Source organism: Mesoplodon bidens (genome assembly GCF_964165515.1).
Source record: "Mesoplodon bidens genome assembly, chromosome: 3".
Lineage (NCBI taxonomy): Eukaryota > Metazoa > Chordata > Mammalia > Artiodactyla > Ziphiidae > Mesoplodon > Mesoplodon bidens.
The window spans coordinates 138,950,469-138,975,625 of record NC_138178.1 but is presented as its reverse complement, the minus strand read 5'-3'; the positions used below and the strand labels follow the sequence as shown (position 1 = coordinate 138,975,625).

The window sequence follows — 25,157 nt, the reverse complement described above, 5'->3', positions numbered from 1 at the left end:
GAAAAGGCTCACCTACTTCCAGGCAGACATACTATTTACTTCCCCTACATATGATGTTCAATTTTCAGTCTAAAATACAAGAAAAGCAAAAAAGCAGAAAGGAAAAATACACTGTTAAGACACAAAGCAATCAAGAAAGCCAAACTCAGATATGACTCAAGTGTTAGAACTATCACCCAAGGAATTTAAAAGTACTATGATTAATATGCTAAAAACATATTAATAGTGGAAAAAGGGAGAAACATGCATGAATTGATGAAGAATTTCAGCAGAGAAACTGAAATAAACTTTTAACCAAATCAAAATGCTAGAAATGAAAAACAAGGTAACAGAGATGAAGAATACTTTTGATGGCCTAATCACCAGATTTCACACAACCAAAGAAAATATTAGTCAACTTGAAGCCTATGTCATTAGATACTACTGCCCAAACTGAAATACAAAGAGAAAAAAAAAAAGAATGAAGGAAAGAAAAAGAACATTCAAGAGCTGTGGGATGATATCAAATGGGCTAATATTTGTATAATTGGAATACCAGAAGAAGGAGCAAGAGAGAATGGATTCGAAGAAATATTTGAAGAGATGATGGCAAAGAATTTTCCAAAAGTAATGAAACTCACTAAATCACAGACACAAGAAGGACAGAGAACACCAATAAAAATGAATACCAGAACACACACATACACATATGCAGTACAAATATAAACGTACACACACACACACACACACACCCCTAGATATATGCTGCTGAAAACCAAAGATAAAGACAAAATCTTTAAGGCATCCAGTGGGAGAAAAAGACACATTATATGCAGAGGAACAAAAGTAAGAATGACAACATGCTTCTCATAGGAAAACTATACAAACCACAAGACAGTGAAATGGAAACCTTAAAGTGCTAAAAGAAAAATAACTGTCAACTCAGAGCTCTATATGTATCTAAAATATATTTCAAAACTAAGTAAGAAATATTTTCAGACAAACAATATCTAAGATAATTCATTAGCTGCATATATGCACAAGAAAAGTTAAAGAGTGCTTCAAATGACATAAATGATGTAAATATAGAATTCTTTTTTTCTTATTTTAATCACTCTAGGAGATAACCAACCAACTAAAGCAAATATCAAATATCAGCGTATTGAGTATTTATTGAACATGTAAAAGTAAAATATGTAACAACAAAAAAATGAAGGATGGGAAGGAAGAATTGGGAGTACACTGTTGTAACATCATATAACTATACCTGAAGCAGTACAATATTATTTCAAGATAGACTGCGATTAACTAAAGATATATATTGTAAAATCTTAGGATGATCATTAAACATTTTTTAAAAGAGATAAAAATAATCAGCCCATAGTGGAGATGAAATGGAATCACAAAAATATTCAATCCAAAGGAATGCAGAAAAAAATAGGATAAAAGAAACAAAGAATAGATGAAACAAATAGGAAAAAATCTAACAAAATGACAGATTTTAATTCATTATCAATAATTACATTAAATACAGTTTAAACATACCAATTAAAAGTAAAAGATTGTCAATTTGGATAAAAAAGCAGGACCCAATTATATGCCACGTACAAGAATCCCACTATAAAGATAAAGATAGATTTAAAGTTAAAGAGTAGAAAAGAACATGCCATGCCAACAGTAATCAAAAGAAAGCTGGAGTAGCCATATTAATATCAAAGTAGACTTTAGGTCAAAAAATACTACCAGGGATACAAAAAGGTACATTATATAATGACCAAGAGGTCAATTCATCAGGAAGACATATATTTCTAAAATGTGTATGTATTTAACAACAGAGCTTCAAACTACATGAAGCAAAAACTGAAAGAACAGAAAAGAGAAAAATAGCCAAATCCACAAGTAGAGTAACCAAAAGAACAAAATAAGTAGACAAAATCAGTATAAAAATAAGTATACAGAAAATCTGAAAAACAGCCTCAAACAACTTGAAGTAATTTATAGAACACTGTATCCAATAACAGCAAGATACACAGTCTTTTGAAGTACACATGAAACATTCAACAAGTTAGAACATGTTCAGGATCATAAAACAAACTTTAATATTTTTAAACTAAAGTAATACAAAGTATGTCCTCAGACCACAACTGAATTAAACCAGAAATTGGTAATAGAAAGTTATCTAGAATATTCCCAACATTTGGAACCTAACCTACACATTTTTAAATTAACAATGCATCAAAAAGGAAGTCAAAGGGAAATTAGGAAATATTTTAATATAATGAAAATAAAAACAATATTAATATTTTTGGATGTAGACAAAGCAGCGCTTAGACAAATGCATCCATTAAATGATTATATTAGAAAAAAGAACGAATTATACCCAAAGCAAGCAGAAGGAAGAAAATAATAAATAACAGAATTCAATAAAATTGGGAACAGAAAAATAGGGAAAAATTAATGAAACCAAAAACTAGTTCTTCAAAAAACATATAGACATATAGAGAGCTCTACTCAGACAGAACCCACACCCCTGCAAAAAATGAAGATAAAAATTACCAATATCAGGAAACAATGGAGACTACTATATATCCTACAAACACTAAAAGGATAACAAGAAAATACTATGTCCATAAATTTAACAACATAGATGAAATGAAAAAAAACAATCCCTGAGAAACAAAAACTGCCAAAAGTCACTCAAGAAAGACAGACACTTCAATAAGTGGTGCTGGGAAAACTGGACAGCTACATGTAAAAGGATGAGATTAGATCACTCCCTAACACCATACACAAAAATAAGCTCAAAATGGATTAAAGACCTAAATGTAAGGCCAGAAACTATCAAACTCTTAGAGGAAAACATAGGCAGAACACTATGACAGAAATCACAGCAAGATCCTTTTTGACCCACCTCCTAGAGAAATAGAAATAAAAACAAAAATAAACAAATGGGACCTAATGAAACTTCAAAGCTTTTGCACAGCAAAGGAAACCATAAACAAGACCAAAAGACAACCCTCAGAATGGGAGAAAATATTTGCAAATGAAGCAACTGACAAAGGATTAATCTCCAAAATTTATAAGCAGCTCATGCAGCTCAATAACAAAAAAAACAAACAACCCAATCCAAAAATGGGCAGAAGACCTAAAGAGACATTTTTCCAAAGAACATATACAGACTGCCAACAAACACATGAAAGAATGCTCAACATCTTTAATCATTAGAGAAATGCAAATCAAAACTACAATGAGATATCATCTCACACCAGTCAGAATGGCCATTATCAAAAACTCTAGAAACAATAAATGCTGGAGAGGGTGTGGAGAAAAGGGAACACTCTTGCACTACTGGTAGGAATGTGAATTGGTACAGCCAGTATGGAGGTTCCTTAAAAAACTACAAATAGAACTACCACATGACCCAGCAATCCCACTACTGGGCATATACCCTGAGAAAACCATAATTCAAAAAGAGTCATGTACCAAAATGTTCATTGCAGCTCTATTTACAATAGCCCAGAGATGGAAACAACCTAGGTGTCCATCATCGGATGAATGGATAAAGAAGATGTGGCACATATATACAATGGAATATTACTCAGCCATAAAAAGAAACGAAATTGAGTTATTTGTATTGAGGTGGATGGACCTAGAGTCTGTCATACAGAGTGAAGTAAGTCAAAAAGAGAAAGACAAATACCGTATGCTAACACATATATATGGAATTTAAGAAAAAAATGTCATGAAGAACCTAGGGGTAAGCCAGGAATCTTTACAGACCTACTTGAGAATGGACTTGAGGATATGGGGAGGGGGAAGGGTAAGCTGTGACAAAGCGAGAGAGAGGCATGGACATATATACACTACGTAAGGTAGATAGCTAGTGGGAAGCAGCCGCATAGCACAGGGAGATCAGCTCGGTACTTTGTGACTGCCTGGAGGGGTAGGATAGGGAGGATGGGAGGGAGGGAGACGCAAGAGGTAAGAGATATGGGAACATATGTATATGTATAACTGATTCACTTTGTTATAAAGCAGAAACTAACACAGGATTGTAAAGCAATTGTGCTCCAATAAGGATGTAAAAAAAAAAGTTACTACATAGCAAGCCTATAATAAAATTTGAATGAGTTTCTAAAAAAAAAAAAAAAGACAGACATCTTGAATAATCCTATACACACTAAAGAAACTGAATTTTTATTTCAAAACCTTCCAACAACAACAAAAAAATTCCAAACTCAGCTGACTTCAATGGAAAATTCTAGCAAACATTTAAGAAATAAATACTGATTTAACACAAATTTGTCCAGACTATAAAAGAGGAGAAACATTTCACAACTCATGTTATGAGTCCAGCATTACCCAGATACCAAAACTAGACAAAGATATTGCGAGAAAAGAAAACTATAGACTAATATCCCTAATGTAAATTGATAAAAATTCCTCAACAAAATATTAGCAAATCAAATCCAGCAATATATGAAAAGAATAGTACATCACGACCAAGCAGATTTTACCCAGGTATGCAAGACAGGTTCAACACTCAAAAATTAATCAGTATAATTCATTTCAACAGATTAAAAAAAATCATACGATCAGCTCAACAGATGCAAAACTGCACTTGACAGAATTCACCATCCTTTTTGATTAAAAACTCTCAACAAATTGGAATAGAAAGAAACTTCTTCTATATAATAAAGAGCATCTACAGAAAGCTACATCTAACTACTAAGAAACAGTGAAAGACAAAGATTTTCCACTAAGCCCAGGATCAAGGCAAATATACCCACTTTCACCATTCTCATTCAACATGATAATATAGTGTAATCAGTCCAGAAAAAGACATAATAGACATGGGTATTGAAACGGAATAAATAAAACTGTCATTTGTGTGATTATATTATTATCTACGTAGAAAATCCCAAAATAGCTATAAAAAAAGCAATTAGAGGTGGGGCTTCCCTGGTGGCGCAGTGGTTGAGAGTCCGCCTGCCAATGCAGGGGACACGGGTTCAAGACCTAGTCCGGGAAGATCCCACATGCTGTGGAGCAACTAAGCCTGTGCGCCACAACTACTGAGACTGCACTCTAGAGCCCGCGAGCCACAACTACTGAAGCCCACGCCCTGAAACAGGAGAGGCCACCGCAATGAGAGGCCCGCACACCACAACGAAGAGTAGCCCCCACTCACTGCAACTAGAGAAAACCCGCGCACATTAACGAAGACCGAATGCAGCCAAAAATAAATAAATACATAAATAAATTTTTTTTAAAAAGCAATTAGAACTCATCACTGAGTTTAGGGAGGTTGCAAAATATAAGATTATATACAAACATCAATGGCATTTCTATATACTAGCAAGTAGCAATTGGAAATTTAAAGTTATAGATATAATATTTACAATTATATCCAAGAAAAGGGAAATACTTAGGTATAAATCTAACAAAATATGTATGAGACCTATATGCTGGAAACTACAAAACAGGTGAAAAAAATTAAGAACTAAATAAATGAAGTGGTATACCATGTTCGTAGATTTAAAGACACACTATTTTTTTAACATCTTTATTGGAGTATAATTGCTTTACAATGGTGTGTTAGTTTCTGCTTTATAACAAAGTGAATCAGTTATACATAAACATATGTCCCCATATCTCTTCCCCCTTGCATAAAGACACACTATTATTAGCATGTCATTCTCCCCAAACTGATCTATGGATTCAACAAAATTCCAATGAAATTCTCAACAATTTTTTTTGTAAAAATCAATAAGCCTAATCTAAAAACTATATGGAAACAACTAGAATGGTCAAAACAATTTTTAAAATATAAAGTTGAGGGCTCACCTGATTTCAAGACCATAATGCTATAGTAATCAAGACAGTGTGTTATTAGAGAAAGAATACAAATGTAGATTAATGGGAAAATATAGAGTCCAGAAATAGACCCACACTTATACAGATAATAGATTTCTGACAAAGATATCAAAGCAAACAATGGAGAAAGAATAGACATTTCAACAAATGGTATAGGAATTATTAGTCACCTACATGGTGGGGGGAGGGCTTAATCCACACCTTGCATCATATAAAAAATACCTCAAAATAGATCATAGCTCTAAATGCAAAAATCCGTAACTTTAAAATTTCTAGCATAAAACACAGGAAAAAAATATTTCTAACCCTGGGCTATAGAAAGATTTCTTAGATATGATATCAAAAGCAAAATTAATAAAAGAAATACTTGATAAGGTGGATTTCATTTAATTAAGAATCTCTGTTCTTTGAGGGACATTGTTAAGAGACTGAAAACTCAAGCCCCAAAACTGGGAGAAAATATTTTTAAAGTACATTCCTCATATTCAGAATATAAACATAGTTCCCAAATCTCAAAAATAAGAAAACAAACAATTCAATGAAAGTGGGCAAAAATTTGAAGACCCTACAAAGAAGTCATACAGATTACAACTACATGAAAATATGCTCAGTGTCCCTAGTTATTAGGGACATGCAAATTAAAGCCAAATGGGATGTTAAAACCTAAGAAGGGTCTACGATTTTATCCTACTTGCATCTAACAAGTTTGCCTGTTACTGTTTTATAGATGTTGGCAAAGATGCAAGACTTCTGGGTTAGAGACAAAGGACAATTTATTACTCACAGTACCTCCAAGTACCATGGGGGTTATGCAGAGGCAGGCCCAGATAGATTCCGTGCGTGCAATGGGTTTATGTCGCCAGGGAACACCAAGCTTGGAAAACCTCTATCATTTGCAAGCAAATTTGCCTAAGCTTTGCCCTGAAGAGAGACATTAACTTTATTAGATTGGACAGCAAACAAATATCCCCTGTGCTCTGGAGGGACACACTATCTTCCAAGGCTGTCATAAAAACACCCCTGAAAAGATAATCCAAAACAAAAGGCTGTTTGTGGCTCTGCCCTGCTCATAGGACATGCAAGACACCAATGGAGAATTATCTCCCAACATGAGTTATCACCACACACCTATGAGAATGGCTAAAAAATAATAATAATAATACCACAAAGTGTTGGTGAGGATATGAGTGACTGGAAATCTCACACATAACTTTTGAGAATGCAAAATTGTACTCTGGAAAACAGTGGATTTTTTTTTATAAAGTTAAACATATACTTTCCATATGACCCAGCAATCCCACTCATAGGTATTCACCTAATTGAAAACATATTCACACGAAAACCTGTTTTGCAAATATTTATAGTAGCTTTAGTCATAATGCTAAAAACTGGAAACAACCCAAATATCCCTCAACTGCTGAATGGATCAACAAACTGGGGACTTCCTGCAATGGAATACTATTTAGCAATAAAAAAAAAAAAGCAAACCAGTGGAACACATGACAACACAGATAAATCTCAAGGGTGTTACAATAAGTGCATTATGAAAATAGCCAGCCTCAAAAGGCTACAAACTGCATGATTCCATTTATATGACATGCTGGAAAAGGCAAACAAGAGAAAGAGAAAACATATCAGCAATTTCCAGGAGCTGGAGGTAGGGAAAAGGACTGGCCCCAGAGGGACTTGAGTGATAGAACTATTTCACACCTGGATGGTGGTGGTGGTTAGAAGACCATGTGTGTCTGTCAAAACTCACAGAACTGTGCACTACAGAAGGATGAATTTTACTATATGTAAATTATAGCTTTAAAAAGGGTGGGTGTGGGAGAGTTACATGTGTAAACTCTAGAATCAGACTACCTGAGCTCTGCCTCTTTCTAAATGTCAGTCTTGGGTAGAGTCCCAAATTCTAATCATCAATTTTCTCAACTGTGAAGTGAGAATAATAATAGTATTTACCTCGTAGAGCTGTTAGCTTTCCTTGTTGTTCCATCAGTAATTATTATCTGATGTCCTATTATATACCTAACATTGTGTTTGATAGTAAGGATACAGAAATGAATCTGTGACACGGCTGCTGGCTTCCAGAAGGCTACAGTCTGGTGAATCATCATTTCCCGAATGAACAAATGAACACAATTGTTTAATTGCCATTAGATTATTACAATGATTACAAAAATTAACAGAAGCCAGTGTTAAGCATCTATTGAGCCAAATTCATGTTAATAATTTTAAATATAGTTCAACTTTAGCAAGAATTTTCTAAAATAGGAATAGAAATTTCAAGTCAAATCTAAGAAATCCTATTAGTAGTCCAGACATTTCTAGGATTATCTCTATAGATAATTTTAAAAGGCTTGCAATTGCATTTATTTATAGTTTATCAGATTCAGAAAGAATATTAGGCTACCTTGGTTCACCAATTCATTCTAGCATTTAATACTTTAATTTGAGTAAGAGTATCAAGAAAGCATTATACATATATGTGGAATCTCGAAGAATGGTACAGATAAACCGGTTTGCAAGGCAGAAATAGAGACACAGATGTAGAGAGCGCACATGTGGACACCAAGGGGGGAAAGGGGGAGTGGGATGAATTGGGAGATTGGGATTGACATATAAACAATAGTATATATAAAATGGATAACTAACGAGGACCTGCTGTATAGCACAGGGAACTCCACTTCACTGTACATTAGAAACTACCACAACATTGTAGAACAACTATAGCCCAATAAAAAAATTTTTTTAAAAGAAAGCATTATAAAAAGAATATGAAATTATATTTCGTCATTTACTAAGACTGTATGTACCTGGATAAAACATTCCTCTAAAAAGATAAAGCTAAGAGGCATCACTGAAAATGGATGAAGACACTAAGAAAGTATTCCAGAAAAGTCTGCCCCCTCCAACAAGAAGAGAATTAATGAGTGCACCTTTTACATTAAAAGATCTGAAAACCTGCATGAGCTATGTGTGCATTACAAACACACATCCTACATACACACCCAACACCTTTCTCTGCCTATCATGGATCTCTCTGTCTCTCAATAAAATGGAATGTCCTTACTTCAGGCTTAGAGTAACAGGAGCGTGAGAAATTTATGCCAGAACATACTACAGCTACTTTTATGGAGTTAATTACATTTTCACCATATTCATTATGCATTTATTGAAGGCCCATTATATGCTCAGTTCTGACAGGATGAAGCCCTATAGGCAGTTTGTTTTAGATGTGTCCTTTCCATTCAAGGCTAGACGAAAAGCGAGCTATTCTCATTCCAAAGATTTCCTATCTACTGTCATCTCACATCACGTCTCAGTACAACACCGTGAGATGTGTTCTTGGAGTGCTATCAACTAAAAAGTTTGCAGCCAGTATGGCTTTTTGCACAGGATTTCACACTGAATAATATAGTAGCATCTAGAGATTCCTAACCTAGTTTAAAAAAGAGAGAATATTTTTAAAGATGTTTTAAACAGTATGACATATGCACGAGGGGCTTCTCAAACAGAACCCACAGACTCGTTTTCACCATTTCACTTGCTCAGAACTATTGTTTTGGAATATGGAGCCCACCAATGTGGATCTTCCGAAGTTTTATATATTGAAAATATTCCTAAGGATTACAACTCTCATTAGAAGCCAGTATGTGGAAAGGTATAAGAGACAAAAATAAAATTCAAATGATAACTAAAACAAATAAAAATAAAATGAGTAGAAATGTCCTTTGGACAAACCCATAGAAGATGATTACTGGCTAGCTTACCTTGCATTTTTCCATTAACGTTTTCTAAAATACCAGAGAGGTGGCTGTCAAAGCCCTGTTGAAGGCCACTCCTTTGCTTTTCAAGGTGATGTTCTTCTTCGGCAATAGAAGAAAGCACATGTGGTGGCTTTTGGTCATCAAGGGTCTGATTGGGCCACTGGGTCACTATGGAACAGTCCTTTGCATGCTGGCTAAGTCTGGGGCTTGAACTTTGGGCAGAGTCCTGCAAATCACTATTACAACAGGAGAAATGATCCACTTCAAGAAACAAGGAATTTATGTCCTCTTGACTCCAATTGCTTTGTTCTTCATCTTCAAAGTAAGCTTCCTGAATCTGAATATCATCTAAGTCCTGGTCTAGCTTGTCACTCAATTTAGAGTCTTGTTTGTTGAAGTTAACCAGCAAAGCAGATAACGTATCTCCTGCTTGCTGGAGAGCTTCATAAACCCGAGATATCCAGGAAGAGAGAGGCTGGAAGAGGTTCTGAGCATCCTGAGATGCCATTGTCAACAGCATGGCCAACTATCTGATGTCTACAAGTCCACTTGTTCCGTTCCTTCAATACTCTGGACTTAATGTGAACTACAGAACAAGCACGATGATAAATTAAATTGGAGGTCTCTCAATGGCTGTGAATATTTCACTCTCAAAACTTCCCAGCTGAAACAGAGGAAAGAAATACTTACACCTGTTAAAGTTACAACCTCAGGCCCATCACCAGATTCCTACAATCAATGTCAAACAGTATTTGGGGACAAAAAGGGGTCATCATTGAAATCCTTAAGGCAGCTAAATAAAAATGACTGTAAAAGTCTAAAGGTATCAATAAATTATTTCAATGCCTGTTCACCTCTGCAGACATGTGCAAAACTTCCATTAGCACTAATGGGCTCTATTCCTGTGGACTGAGAGAAGTCTATCCCCATAGACCGTACTTAACAGTGTGAAAAGGATAAATGAATCTTCATTAAGAGGCAGTTGGACATGACATTTCAAAATACAAGAAAGGTTGGATGCTTCATCTATGAATCTGCAGATCACAGAAAGCAGGCTAATAAGCATCTCTGCTTCATGGCACGAAGATTTATCCTTTCAAAGGAAATGTGTGCCTGGAATTAAAAAGCTTTTAACAAATCTTAGAGCAGGATTTTATATTTTTATGCAATTTCTAGAAATAACACCTATTCTTGGGAAACAACCAACCTCTGAAAGACTGAGGGTGGCAAGTGGATTACACAGCTCATTGGAGACATGTCCAGAGCATTTTGTTGCTTTTGTCTGTGTTCCAACTGCCCAAAGACAGCCCTCTACAACCTGCGAGACTCCTGGGAGACACTCCTTCCCACGAGATTCATAACCTGAAGGAGGCAGCTGCAGGACGTCAACAGAGCAACAGGGCACAATGAACACTCTAGGGCTAAAGATCTATACTTTCACAGATATGCATGTATACACACAGATATACAAACATGTACATATATACCTGTGTATACATAATCATATGTTATGTGCATTATGTGTGTACATACTTATCTTATTGCCTTTACACTGCTCATCAACAGCTCAGGATGAATGTTATACATGACAGCAGAGCCTGAATTCCTGCTTGCACTTAATCACCCCATCTCTTTTATACTAATAGCTTCCTTCTGACCAAATCAGCAATCCTGTAAATTTCAGCCATCTTGACCTCAGGCTACTATATGTGACACGATTGCCTACGTACGTCCTCCTAAAAACTTCTCTTTAGATTCTGTGCTAGCCATACATTGATTCATTCAATAAACAAATATTGATTAAGTGCCTATTAAGTGCTGGGCACAATGCCAGGTATAAGGTAACCCTGAGGTTTCTATCCCCATGGAGCCCACATTCCAGTTAAAGGGAAACTGAGCTCTCTGCACTTTCCTGACGCTGAATAATTCATGTGTCTGTATTTCAGGCTCTTCCTTGTCTAAACACCAACTACATATATGCAATCACTCATTGTCCTACAGTTTCCCCTCTTCTCCCTTAATACTCACCAGCTGGGAGAGGTGACCCATCCATAATTCTCGATTAACACTTTTTTAAAACTCTAAAATATACATATCCAGCCCTTAACTCAATCCCTCTTTCCAGACTTGTGTCTGGTTATCTAAGCCAGTGGTTCTCAAACTCTGCTGTGTCAGAGTCACCTGGTGAGCTAATAAAAAACACAGAGGCCTAGGCTAGTTGAAGGAAAAGGCTCTGGACCTTTGCATTTTTGTCAGGTTCCCCAGGTGATTCTGACAACCATCAGTGTTTGAGAAATGCTGATCTAAGGAAATAGCTACACTGGGACAACTCACCAAAATCTCAACTTCAGCTCTTCAAAGCCTAGCACATCACTTTTGCTATAACAAATGTTCAACACTCTAGACTCACATTTTAGTGGTTGTGAATTTCTCCCTTCAGCCCTCCCCCTTTCCATTCCTTCCATCCCAAGTTCTGCTAATTTGAGGTCTACGATGACTCACTTCCATTACTTTTTGTATAGTTATCACCTTTCCCCACACTCGAATTTCCTCAGAAATTACATACCTAATTGGTTTCAGTCTCTAATCTTCCCTGGCCTCAATCCATCCTCTAGGTTTGCTCACCAAACCTGATATTGCATCGGGTTTATTGCCTGTCTCCTCCCCTAGAATGGAAATTCCATGAAGGCAGGGATTGTCTGTTTTGTTCTCTAGTTTATTCCCAGTGCCTGCAAGTATGCCGAGCACATAGTAAATTCTCAATAAATGAATTAACAAATCCTATTTAAAATTGTGCAAAACAGTGTCTAGCATATAGTATGTACTCAAATGTGTTAAACTGATTAATAAAACCTACTCAGAACTGTTGAAAACATCTTAATGTTACCATACAAATCCCCTGCTTGATTACACTGAAGAGTTCTTTCAGTATTTGTTCCACCCCATTTCACCACCCATAGGGTTTTTTTGTTTGTTTGCTTTTCCTCCACAAATATTTTGCTTAAATTAATATGCTTTGGGGCATCCCAGACCTACAAAGTTCCCTGAAAAAACACTGTATCACTGTGCCTTAGGTACAAGAAACTTTTTAAGATAGGAATGACATATTTTCCTTAATAATCCAATAATCTTTTTTATTGTTCTTTTATACAGAGAAAACTTTTTTTCATATACAACCCAAAATATTTGAATCTACGCCAGCATTTTCTTATCCAATCTTGGAACTAGTAACAACCCATGCTTTCGGTCTTATGTCTCCATGTCTTCTGAAATCTCTGTCCATCAAACCCTCATGGCAATATTTTTAAAAATAAATCTTGTATAACTCCCCTAGTTTAAAAACAAACAAACCACACACACACAAAAAAAAAAACATACTGTGGCTTCCTATTTCTTCTACTGCAAAATTTGACCAATAGCAAACGTTAATTCATATTTGTTCACACAGAATTTTTTAAAACTTAATTTGAATGCCTCCAATTCACTACAGTCCTCACCTCTTCCTGCTGTTTATACCCACTTGTTTCACTCGTTTCTGTGTAGCCTGCCTGACCCCTGGAGGCATTTAGTTTTCAAGTTCTACCCTGTAGGATAAAGTTTACATTCTTTACCATGGCAAACAAGAGGAGAGATGCTCAAAAAAATTAACAATCAGCATTGTCTTACTGCCCTTACTGCTGGTGGGTGGGTGGGGGGCGTCCCTAAAGGCCTCCAGCTGGGTGTCAACTCTAACTGCTGAAGTACTAGCTGTGAGGAGGTCTGGGAGGTGAAACAGGACAGTGGGAGGGGTCTCAGATCAATGGCTATTCATCAACCAGCTTGGAACTATTTCAATATTTGCACGACACACAGGGCCCTACCTTTTGTCCTAATTGAATGTCCAGCTGTGTGTGAGCTGTTCCTACTAATACCGCCCCACAGTGGGAACTCAGCCATTCCTCACCACTCCTCACTCTGAAGTCCTATTTACCCATAACACTAACACACTAAGCATTTTCCAAAGTGACTGTGCTCTTTCCTGACCTCTGTTTGCTCTGCCCAAGGTGCCTTCTCTTCCTACCCTGCCTGGTAAATACTTACTTATTCTTTTAAATGAAACTATTATGTTAACTCTTTATCTATAATCGAAGGTGTGGCCTCAGAGTGCTTTGAATGTGCCTTTATGATATAAGGTTTTACTTGTTGTGATAATGATTGGTCAATCTTTCTCTTCCAATGGACTCTGAGACCATAAGTGCTGGGACTGTGTTTATACTTTATAGCTCCAGAATGCACACAGGGTAGGGACACTGTAAAAGTTTGCTGAATGAATAAATGAAAATTACTAATGAAAGATTTTAAAGCTAAGTAGCCCTAATTCCTTTGTTTTTCTTCATCTGTAAAGTAGATGACCTCTAACAGTTCTTTTCCACTTTAAAACCCAAGAATTTACCAGTGTGGGGCAAAAAGCATTTTAATACTGAGGCTGGATGTAGTATTTAGCAGTAAGTCACCTTTTCAGGGACTGGTTCTTTACTTTTGCCAATAACCATTGTCAGATGATCTCAGAGTGACTGGAAAGAGACCAAATCTCAGTCTATATATGAAAAGTTGTCCAGTTGTTATATTCCAAAATAGTAAGACAAAAGGGCACCTACAACTAGAATCTGAAAAATTACCAAGTTAGCAACTCTAGAGAACTTTCATTTTATATTAAAGCAGTCTGAAGCCAAAAGGGCTAAGAGCTGGCAGAGTAACCATGGAGATACCTTTGCTGCATAGGTAAATTTCAACTTAATTGGTGGAACATGTCAAGTGTAATACCAGTTATATACCTGGTATCCTTGCTTTCTAAGTGGTAAGAAAGCCCCCAAAACTAAGTTGATTCTGGTGCTCTAAAAAAATTTTTTTAATAAAAAATAAAATAAAACCACACGAGAAAGAAAGAAGAAAAGATGGTCTAGGTCCCTGGATTAGAAGAGAAAATACATATACAGTCTGTGGTAGCTGAGAGGGCTCATTATTTGAATTAAAATAGTTGATGAATTTTCATTAGTATGAGAAGTATAAAACAAAACAACAAAAAACATGTGTTTAACATACAAGCTCCTACCACAAACATGACCAGGGCCTCTCAAAATACTTAGAATAAACTAGCAATCTAACAAAGAATTAGTAACAACTGATAAATAAAGATGAAAGGAAAGCCACTGATAAATTCCTAGGGGCTATATTTCTTTAAATTTCATTTAAATTAGAATTACATTTTAATTAAAAAAGTGCTCAATTAAGGTCATTTCAAATACAGGAAATGACTAAACAGTAAACATTAAAGAGTTTTGCTTATGCATGGGGAAAAACTGTCAAATTCCTGAGCCATATGCTTTCTCACATATTTTGATCATCCTGACCAAGGGTAATTGTGAACAGAAAAGAAGTGTGCCATCCCCAGAATAATAGTGCTCATGGTCTTTTAAAGGCTGTTAGGTAGTCTTTCTGAACTCACTTCCTATCTGATGACAGATGCTTGGCTGGAAGAAGAGAGTGATGACCTAAGAAGGAAACCAGCTTCTAGGAGCTATGCCTTAAAAATCTATGTTATTTTGGTGAAATCTCAAGTGGAAGCCTGTAAGCATGTGTGGTTTTTAAAGGATTATCAGCTCCTGGAGAGAGTCAGATACATGCTGAGAGAAAAGAAAATCTCTCCAATGATATGGCCCCCAGGTAACCAAACCCCAAATCAAAATCTTATACAAGTTCATCTACTGAAGTGTGTTAATGTTTACCATTTTTCAAAGAAGAAATCACTTTGGAAAATCGACTCTTCTTATTCTCTACCAAGAACTGTAGGGCAATCATAAGTAAGAGTCAAGAATACTGGGCTTATGTAAAGTGCCTTCTCGCAGCCATTATTTAACTTCCTTGTGTCATCTACTAGATGTGGGTTATTTATTAGGGTTCCCTGGAGTAGTGATGAGGCTAATTAAGTCTATAATTTTTATGACAATTATCATGCCTTTAGGAGAAAGGCATTTTGCATTACCTAGCATGAACAAGAAGGCTTAGAGAGATGAATAATACATGGAGTCAAAATAAGAACTATAAAATGGGCTGCAAGCCATCTTTAACATGATTCCAAAGAGTCTACAGGTGTTTTCTGTTAAGAGCAAATTTGTTATGTGGGTAGGAAAATGTGCCATTGAGATGAAATATCTTTTGTAGCATTTGTCCAAAATGTGTCCTAAATGCTGGAATCTTAACAAATATAAAAATGGACTACTGAAGACTCTTAATGTTAGCAATATGGATATAAAACAGCCATATTGTCAATGCTGAGGAATGGGCAATCCAATAGACCCTTCACCACTGGGCTTCAGAGGGACAATTAGCATAAAGCAAAATATGAAACTGCCCTCTAATTGAAATATACTTTGGTCACTAGACACCGAGAAAAATGAGTCAGTGTGAAAAAAATTAGCAATGGCTTTGGAATCACACAAAACGAGGCTTAGTGTTGGATCTTCCCTCAATTATGGCACAGCACGGGGCCAATCAGGTTACCTGGGCGCACCTAAATGTCTTGATCTGTAACATGGAGAACACTACCCCCTGCCTTGCAATTCACTATGGAAATTAGATTGCACAATGTTTCTAAAGCACTTGGAACAGAGCCCAGTACATAACAGGCGCTCAGTATCATTTATTCATTACTAAACTCAAATCTGTGACATTTCAAAAGGTAAAAGTATATTAAACTTACAATCTTTTCCCTGATGTGGTAAGACCTCAGAAAAAAGATACTATAATTATAACTAACATTTGCCAAACACTTCACAGTATGCAATGCTTTTTGACAACTTATAGGAATTAAAAACTGTTTGTGAAGAATATTAGCCTTCCTGTTTTGCAGTTGAAAAATCTGAGGCTCAGAAAGAGTAAATGACTCGCCCCAAGGGTCATACTTATAATAAAGAGTGGGGCTGATATTTCAACTCTCCCTTGTTGAATTCCAAATTCTTGCTTTAACTGCTATTCCACATCTTCACAAAATGCCAACAAGATAGTGAAGACACTAGAAATAAAAAATGTGGCACCCCTAAGATCATAGAAGCACTATTTACAATAGCCAAGACATGGAAACAACCTAAATGTCCATAGAAACAACCTAAATGTCCATCAACAGATGAATGGATAAAGAAGATGTGGTACATATATAAAATGAATCTGCTCAACCATAAAAAAAATGAAATAATGCCATTTGCAGCAACGTGGATGGAGCTAGTGATTATCATACTAAGTGAAGTAAGTCAGAAAAGAAAGACAAATACCATATGATATCACTCATATGTGGAATCTAAAATATGACACAAATGAACTTACCTATGACACAGAAACAGACTCGCAGACATAGAGACAGACTTGTGGTTGCCAAGGGGATGGAGGCTGGGGAGGGGAGGATTGGAGTTTGGGGTTAGTAGATGCAAACTATTATATATAGAATTGATAAACAACAAGATCCTACTGTATAGCACAGGGAGTTCCTGTATAGCACAGGATATATTCAATATCCTGTAATAAACCATAATGACAGCTGCACAGCACAGGGAGATCAGCTCGGTGCTTTGTGTCCACCTAGAGGAGTGGGATAGGGAGGGTGGGAGGGGATATGGGGATATGTGTATATGTATAGCTGATTCACTTTGTTATACAGCAGAAACTAACACACCACTGTAAAGCAATTATACTCCAATAAAGATGTTGAAAAAAAAGAATATGAAAAAGAATGTATGCATATGTATGACTGACTGAATCACTTTGTTATACACCAGAAACTAACACAACATTGTACATCAACTATACTTCAATAAAATAAAAATTTTTAAATGTAATGTATTTCCCTAATAAGTAGTCAATGTGGTGCTCAAATCCAGGTTTGCAGGACTCCAGGGTCTATTCTCATCCTGTTTCCACGCCACCTTGGCTACCTATTCCACTAATGAAACTCTTCTAAAAATAAAAACTTTTGCAATATTCCAAAATAAGTATGATAAAATTTAAAAAATACACTTTTCCAAAGTATAAAAGTAAAGTAAAAACAATAAAGTAAAAAAAATAAAGTAAAAAAAATTCTAAACTACTACCTAAGTCAAGGAAGACTTATTTTAACCTTTTTTTTTTTTTTTTATGGCTGTTTGGTCTTCGTTGCTGCGCGTGGGCTTTCTCTAGCTGCAGTGAATGGGGGCCACTCTTCATTGCGGTGCATGGGCTTCTCATTGCGGTGGCTTCTCCTGTTGGAGAGCGTGGGCTCTAGGCACACGGGCTTCAGTAGTTGTGGCTTACGGGCTCTAGAGCGCAGGCGCAGTAGTTGTGGCACACACGTTTAGTTGCTCTGCAGCATGTGGAATCTTCCCCGACCAGGGCTCAAACCTGTGTTCCCTGCATTGGCAGGCGGATTCTTAACCACTGCGCCACCAGGGAAGTCGCCAGAAGACATTTTAAAATCTATTTTTCAAACTCCATGCAACAGAAAGCTTTGTATATGAACATGATGATCTCAAAAAGACTTGGGTTGACCCAACAAGAATTTTTAATTGCTCGAGGTTTTTGCCACTGTAACAATAACAACTTTTAAATAATCTCCAGGGGCTTCCCTGGTGGCGCAGTGGTTGAGAATCCGCCTGCCGATGCAGGGCACACGGCTTCAAGCCCTGGTCTGGGAAGATCCCACATGCCGCGGAGCAATTAAGCCCATGCGCTACAACTACTGAGCCTGTGCTCTACAGCCCGCGAGCCACAACTATTGAGCTCAGGTGCTGCAACTACTGAAGCCCGCGCACCTAGAGGCTGTGCTCCGCAACAAGAGAAGCCACCGCAATGAGAAGCCCATGCACCACAACGAAGAGCAGCCCCCGCTCCCCGCAACTAGAGAAAGCCTGTGCGCATCAACGAAGACCCCACACAGCCAAAAATAAATAAATAAAATAAAATTTTTAAAAAGAGAAATGACTTTATAAAAAAATAATAAATATTCTCCAAATTTCATATGCCCATTGAGTATTTTGGAGTATCTATTATATCCAAGGCAGAGATGTAAATATGCTTCACAAATACTCAGTGGTTATATAAACACATAAGTTCTTCAGCATTTCCAGAGGGACTATTTAATGTGGCTTTAATAATACAATTTTCTTAATAGATTGTCACCGCTCTTGCCCAGAAACCCATTTTCAGACACACATATTTTTATTGAGAATTTAAGAATGAATTATATCTTATTGATATTTACCTTTATAAAGACCCAACCATAATGAGGAAGAATCTCATTTTGCATTATCCTAGCTAATGTGATCGCAATTAACTCCCGACAAGAATGTACCTGTGTTCCAAAACCACTGGCACAGATCAACTGGCCCCAAATAAAGGAGACTCTGAAATCTCAAATAACATACACAGTACAAAGGAATGTAATTAGAGGGTAACGTAACGAAATTGAGGAAGGCAAAATGCAGGCGCAACTAACAGGAATTACTCTCAGACTATGAGATTTATCAGACTGTTGATTTTTGTCCCAAGAGATAGAAACATCATTCGTATCTCTTGAAAATGCACTAGGCTCAAAGATAAGGGAAAATTATGGAACTGAGGTAATCGCAGCCCTCTAGAGATAAATTAAGCAATACTTTAAATATCAGCAATCATTTAGTGTTTGTTAAATTTTTTCATTAATTATAGAAGTAATATCAGCTTTATGAAAATTTGTTTTAAGAGGGGAAGATAATGTATAAACCCTCCACCTTAACCCAACTCTCATTATTTTTGCGTATTTCTTCTGTAATTTTTCTTTGTAATTTATATAGAATGGTAATCATATTACATAGGAACCTAACAGTTCTCTTTTCTCCTATTTTTCATCTAGACTTCATCATCAAGGCCTACCCATTCTTTCATCCCTTGAATCTACCTGCCTTCTCCCACCTGCACAGGTACTACCCAAATCCAAGTCACCATTATTTCCCAGCTGAACCACTTCAACAGTCTCTTAAGTGACTCCCTGCATTCTCTCCTACCTGCCCCACCCCCCACAAAGCCCCCACAAGACTTAGAAGGCTATATGCATGGTTTGACTTCTTGTCTGTAACCACTCTCTATTTGCTATTTTTAGCATCTCACCACCTCCTTTCAGCATCTTACTTCACCAGGCTCCTCCCACTGGCTGAGAAAGCTCTCCTCCCTCTAGGCTTCCCTCCCCTCTCCCCTAAAGCCCATTCATCTCCTTTCAGGACTTAGCTTACACTTTGCTTTTCAGAATGTTTTGCTTGACAACCAACCCCCATAATCCAGATTCAACTTTATGTCTGGATTCTCTTCTAGTACTTCTTCTTCCTTCTTCTTATTAATACACTGTAATTGTAGCTTATTAATAACTTATGTAATTATTTCTTTTAACAGCTGCCTTCCTCATTAAACTAGAAGCTACATGAAATCAGGTAGTGTGTTCATTTTTTCTTTGCCCTGTTGTCAGCATCCAGTCAAGTGACTACCATAGAATAGGTAGTTTCAAATCAATAGTTTCAAATATCTAAATACACACACAAGACAGTATTATATCCTACTTCTTTCATTTAACATTTTAAGGCATTTTGCATATTTTTACAGGGTTTGTGTTTACCATTTTAATGATTTAACATTTTAAAAACTAAATTTTCCATTAAAACCTGAATACCTTTTCCCAAATTCAAACCTGTGAAAGTACTTATTTTTATAACAATATGCAATTTTTTACACCTCAAGAAAAAAATATCCAGTATTCTCCATCAGAATGAGAATTATACTAATACAGTTATAATAATACAGTTAAATTATACTAATTCAGACATCATAAATTTGACATTTATAAAAGCTCTGACAGGAGCTAGGGTAAAGCTTACTTCTGTATTTTCTATTAAAGTAAAAGTTAAAAGTAAACTGGCTAAACAAAATCACCATCATCATCACCCGCATCATCAAAATATTTCAGGGGACTATTTACCTTACAGTTCTTATTGTTTTCATTAAGGGGTTAGGAGAAGGGCCTAACGGTTTTCTTTTCTTATCACGTCCCAGGTAATCCTCATGCTGCTGGTCCACTGACACACATCGAACAGCAAGGTTTTATTGAGGTATGATTTACAGGTCATAAAATTCACCTTTTCTGAACATACCCATTCTAATCATAAACAGTTCAATACTTTTTAGTAAATTCATCAAACTGTGCAACCACCATTATAACCCAGTGTCAGAACATTTTCATTACCCCAGTAAGATCTCTAATGGCTATATACAGTTAATCCCCATTCCCACCTCCAGCCCCAGGCAACCACAAATCCACTTTCTTTTTTTTTTTTTATAGCTTTTTTTTTGGCTGTATGTGGGCCTCTCACTGTTGTGGCCTCTCCCCTTGTGGAGCACAGGCTCTGGACGCCAGGCTCAGCGGCCATGGCTCACGGGCCCAGCCGCTCCACAGCATGTGGGATCTTCCCGAACCGGGGCACGAACCCGTGTCCCCTGCATCGGCAGGCGGACTCTCAACCACTGCACCACCAGGGAAGCCCCACAAATCCACTTTCTGTCTTTATAATTTGCCTCTCCTGGGCATTCCATATAAATGGAATCATACAATAAAGAAAAAGATTATGAGAGACAGTGGAAGTAACACTAAAATAGATATGAGACTCCATCAGCCAGTTCCACTTCTGCAACTATGATCTTGGGCAAGATGTTTAATTCCCTAGACTCCCATTTCCTCACTTGCAAAATGATAGAATTGTACTTGGAAAGTTGTCAGTATTCCTTGCAGATAACATTCTAAATTAGCATCCTGGGGAGCTCCCCTTTGCCACCCTCCTTTCGACTTTGTACTACTGTTGTCATCCAACACACATGAAATTCATTTTGCTTCAAACATAACTATGACACAGACATCACAAATCCAAGACTCTAGTAACCACATCAAGCATATATTATAGAAGGCACTCAAGAAGTATTTATTGAATTAAACTGAACTGAATTTGGTTGGCCTCCACTAATTAAGTTTGCTTAATCCTATAAAATCTAGGAATGGTTTTTATAAGTTTCAAACTATTTGCAAAATGTTGGACGAATAAGCTTTTTCTTGGAGACGATGCTCCTATCTTTTTCAGAATCTCAAAAGGGCCCCTTTATCCCCACTGTCATTTCTATAAATAGCACAGATTGGTGAGGTTAGTCTGTCTCCGAAAGATACCCTGCCACCAACAATTAGGAGGGTCGAAAGGAGGGTGGCAAAGGGGAGCTCCCCAGGATGCTGATTTAGAATGTTATCTGCAAGTTTTCATCTGGTTCCCACTATGTTTGTGATGAGGGAAATAGGAATCTTTCATCTAATGAGATTTTCATTTATAGCCAGAAAGCCATTCCAGCACAAATTATTAATCCATTGCACATGTTTCTGCTAGGTCCTGGGACATGGCCTCACGTTCTTATTTATATTGGCCCCCTTCTGTCTGAATGAACACATCGATACTCTTAAGTTGGAACTCTCAACCTAGATCAATGCTAACAAATGTTCAATATTTTTCCTTATGTTTTCCTTTCATTTGTTTACACAAGCTACAAACGAAGCAGGCAGTAATATTGTTCATTACAAAAAGGACAACTGCTACACATTTTATCTCCTTCGTTAGTGGTTATCAAAACAAGGTCTCCTGGGGTCCTTGATAACTGGGCTCTTAGAATAGTAATGCTGATAACATGAGAATGTCAATACTTCTGTGTCTGGCAAACATTAATAATCAGATTCCCCTGGGATCCCATCAAAAGCAGCAGCCTTAATGGCATCTTTGTGGCTGCAAACATAAGTAGGTTAGGTGGGTGGTGCATGATGTCTCTCAGGTCTGCCCAGCCAAAGTGGCCCCAATCAAAGAACACTTGAAAACATTCTTTTTACATTTCCCTTACCACTGGCAGGGAATTTCACATAAGAAATGGGAACACTGTTTTCTAAGCATAATAATGGATTCAAACATTCTTAACTAATTCTACATACATATGTGACCTATTTTATAACATTATATATAGTTATACAAACTGTATCTATTCAGTTAAACCAAAATACTAGTTACATTTCTATTTTAAGCCAAAAATGCCTGTCTTTTCCGTTTTTCTTCTCTTTCTTTTTTTTTTTTTTTGCGGTACGTGGGCCTCTCACTGTTGTGGCCTCTCCCGTTGTGGAGCACAGGCTCCGGATGCTCAGGCTCACCGGCCATGGCTCACGGGCCCAGCCGCTCCACGGCATGTGGGATCTTCCCAGACCGGGGCATGAACCCGTATCCCCTGCATTGGCAGGCGGACTCTCAACCACTGCGCCACCAGGGAAGCCCTCTTTCTTTTTTAATCCTTCCAATTTCTCACTAAAAGATGTGAAAGTTTGCTTGCTGAGGAATAACAAATACCTCTGTGGTCTTCTGTTAGCACAGCTCAGTTCAACTAGGATTTACTACCATCACCCATAATGAATGGGATACTACTTTCTAGTAGCAAAATACGAACATTTCATTCCAAAAAGCATACTAGTATAAATACAAGTCCTGCAATAGAGCAGCTAATGGAAAGGAAAATCCTCCAACTGATATAGAAAATGATGTTTCACACTGGTGTCCCATTTCTAAATAGTCCCAAACAAAATACACATTTGGGGTTAGTTTCAGATTTGGGGGGCGGGGGGATTCTAAATGGAACTCTTGCCCTAAAATGTTTTACAATGAATACCAGTTAGGTCTTTGACTATAAAGCCTACCCATGGGAAAAACAAAAATTTGAAAGGACTCTGACATCTTTCCAACATAGAATGATAAGCTACGAAAGTACATGTTTAATAAGCGTTACTTGTTAAGGGGCAGAAGAGTGATGGAGAGATTTGGGAAGATCAAAGACCAACTTAAGGGCTTCCCTGGTGGCGCAGTGGTTGAGAGTCCGCCTGCCGATGCAGGGCACACGGGTTCGTGCCCCGGTCTGGGAGGATCCCGCATGCCGCAGAGTGGCTGGGCCCGTGAGCCATGGCCGCTGAGCCTGCGCGTCCGGAGCCTGTGCTCTGCATCGGGAGAGGCCACAACAGTGAGAAGCCCACATACCGCAAAAAAAAAAAAAAAAAGACCAACTTAACAACAACAACAACAAAAGAAGCTTTCTGCTTAAGAGTCCCAGAAAGACACTGAGAGCTTCATCAAACTTTCCATAATGTGCCTTATAATGCCATGATCTGTATTTTGCTTCAAGATAATTTAAAAAAAAACATTCAAAGAGTTAATGCCCTAACGGCAAGGTTTTCTCCATCACCCTCTCTCTCATCAAGTGGCCCACATTTTTATAGAATGACAACTATAAATTACCACTCTGTGGTCAATGCTCACTAGAGAAAAGCAAAAAAGAAAATCAGTTTTTAAGCAGATGGCAATTTCCTTCTATAAAACTGACATTAATTTTTCCTAAGTATTAAGAACTGTTTTGAGAATCCAGAGTATAGAAACTAAGAAAATAAGATTCAAAATGTTTTTGGAATTCCTAAATTCACACATTTCAAAGAGTACCTGTCACCTTATCATTAAACCTCAATCATAAAGCCTCAATAATATAAGCTTGCAATTATTATGAGAGATTTTGTGAATGAGGTATTTGCTCCTTTGAGTTTTAGAGGAATACAGACATTTTAATGGAACTGTAGAACCACAGACATGCCCTTTCTTTTACCTTAATCTGTCAGACTAAGAAAAATGAGACTTTTAAACCTGTTACTCCAATAACTAGTTTAGAACTGACTACTCAAATAGCTAGATAAGCACGTACTCGTAGACACCCACTTTAATGCAGAAACAGTGACCTGTGTTACTACTGTACACAAACAACAATCCTTTTCCTTGCCACCCACTCATCAGCTGTTTTTTTTTTTAATTTAAGGCATGTGTCTCTTTAAAGTATAATGAACCTTGTTGACAAGAGAAGCACAAAAACCCAGTATCCTCTGATAAATCTAACTCATAGCCCTATGTATCTCTGGAAGATATCACAGGGAGATCAACTGTTGTTATGATACCATTCTTTAGCATGTGCAGAGCAACGTATGAGCTTTGAACTTAAAAGTAATTTCTTCATCCATAAGTGAAAATGACATGTTCATCTCCAATACATCAAAATCCCTCAAAGCTACCCATAAAGTTGATGAGATAGTTTCACTAACTCCAGCAAAAGGACGTGTGATTAACACCTCCTCAGATCATCCTGGGGACCCATGCTGAAGGAGTGAAGAAAGAATTTCAATCCACCAAGCAATCAACACTTAGTGGGTGCTTCTACATAGACTATTAAGGTTTACTGAGGTCTACCCAGAACTCAGTCATAAGATTCCATACTATGGTGACTCCAAATACAAAAGGCTCAGAGTTTCTGCCAAAAATTGACTCCACACTATATATGTTACACACACACACACACACACACACACACACACACACACACACACACACACACACACACACCATA

General features: G+C 37.1%; 1 protein-coding gene across 1 annotated transcript in view; it reads right to left on the bottom strand.

Annotated features, from left to right (window-relative positions):
- SYT16 (synaptotagmin 16) overlaps window positions 1–10,146 on the bottom strand; it is a gene marked incomplete at its 5' end in the record, with an annotated part of 124,293 nt that extends 114,147 nt beyond the window's left edge. Inside the window, 1 exon segment of the mRNA XM_081229096.1 lies at window positions 9,630–10,146. Within this exon segment, the coding sequence (XP_081085222.1) occupies window positions 9,630–10,146 (517 nt within the window).
- Window positions 10,147–25,157: the final 15,011 nt, after the last annotated feature.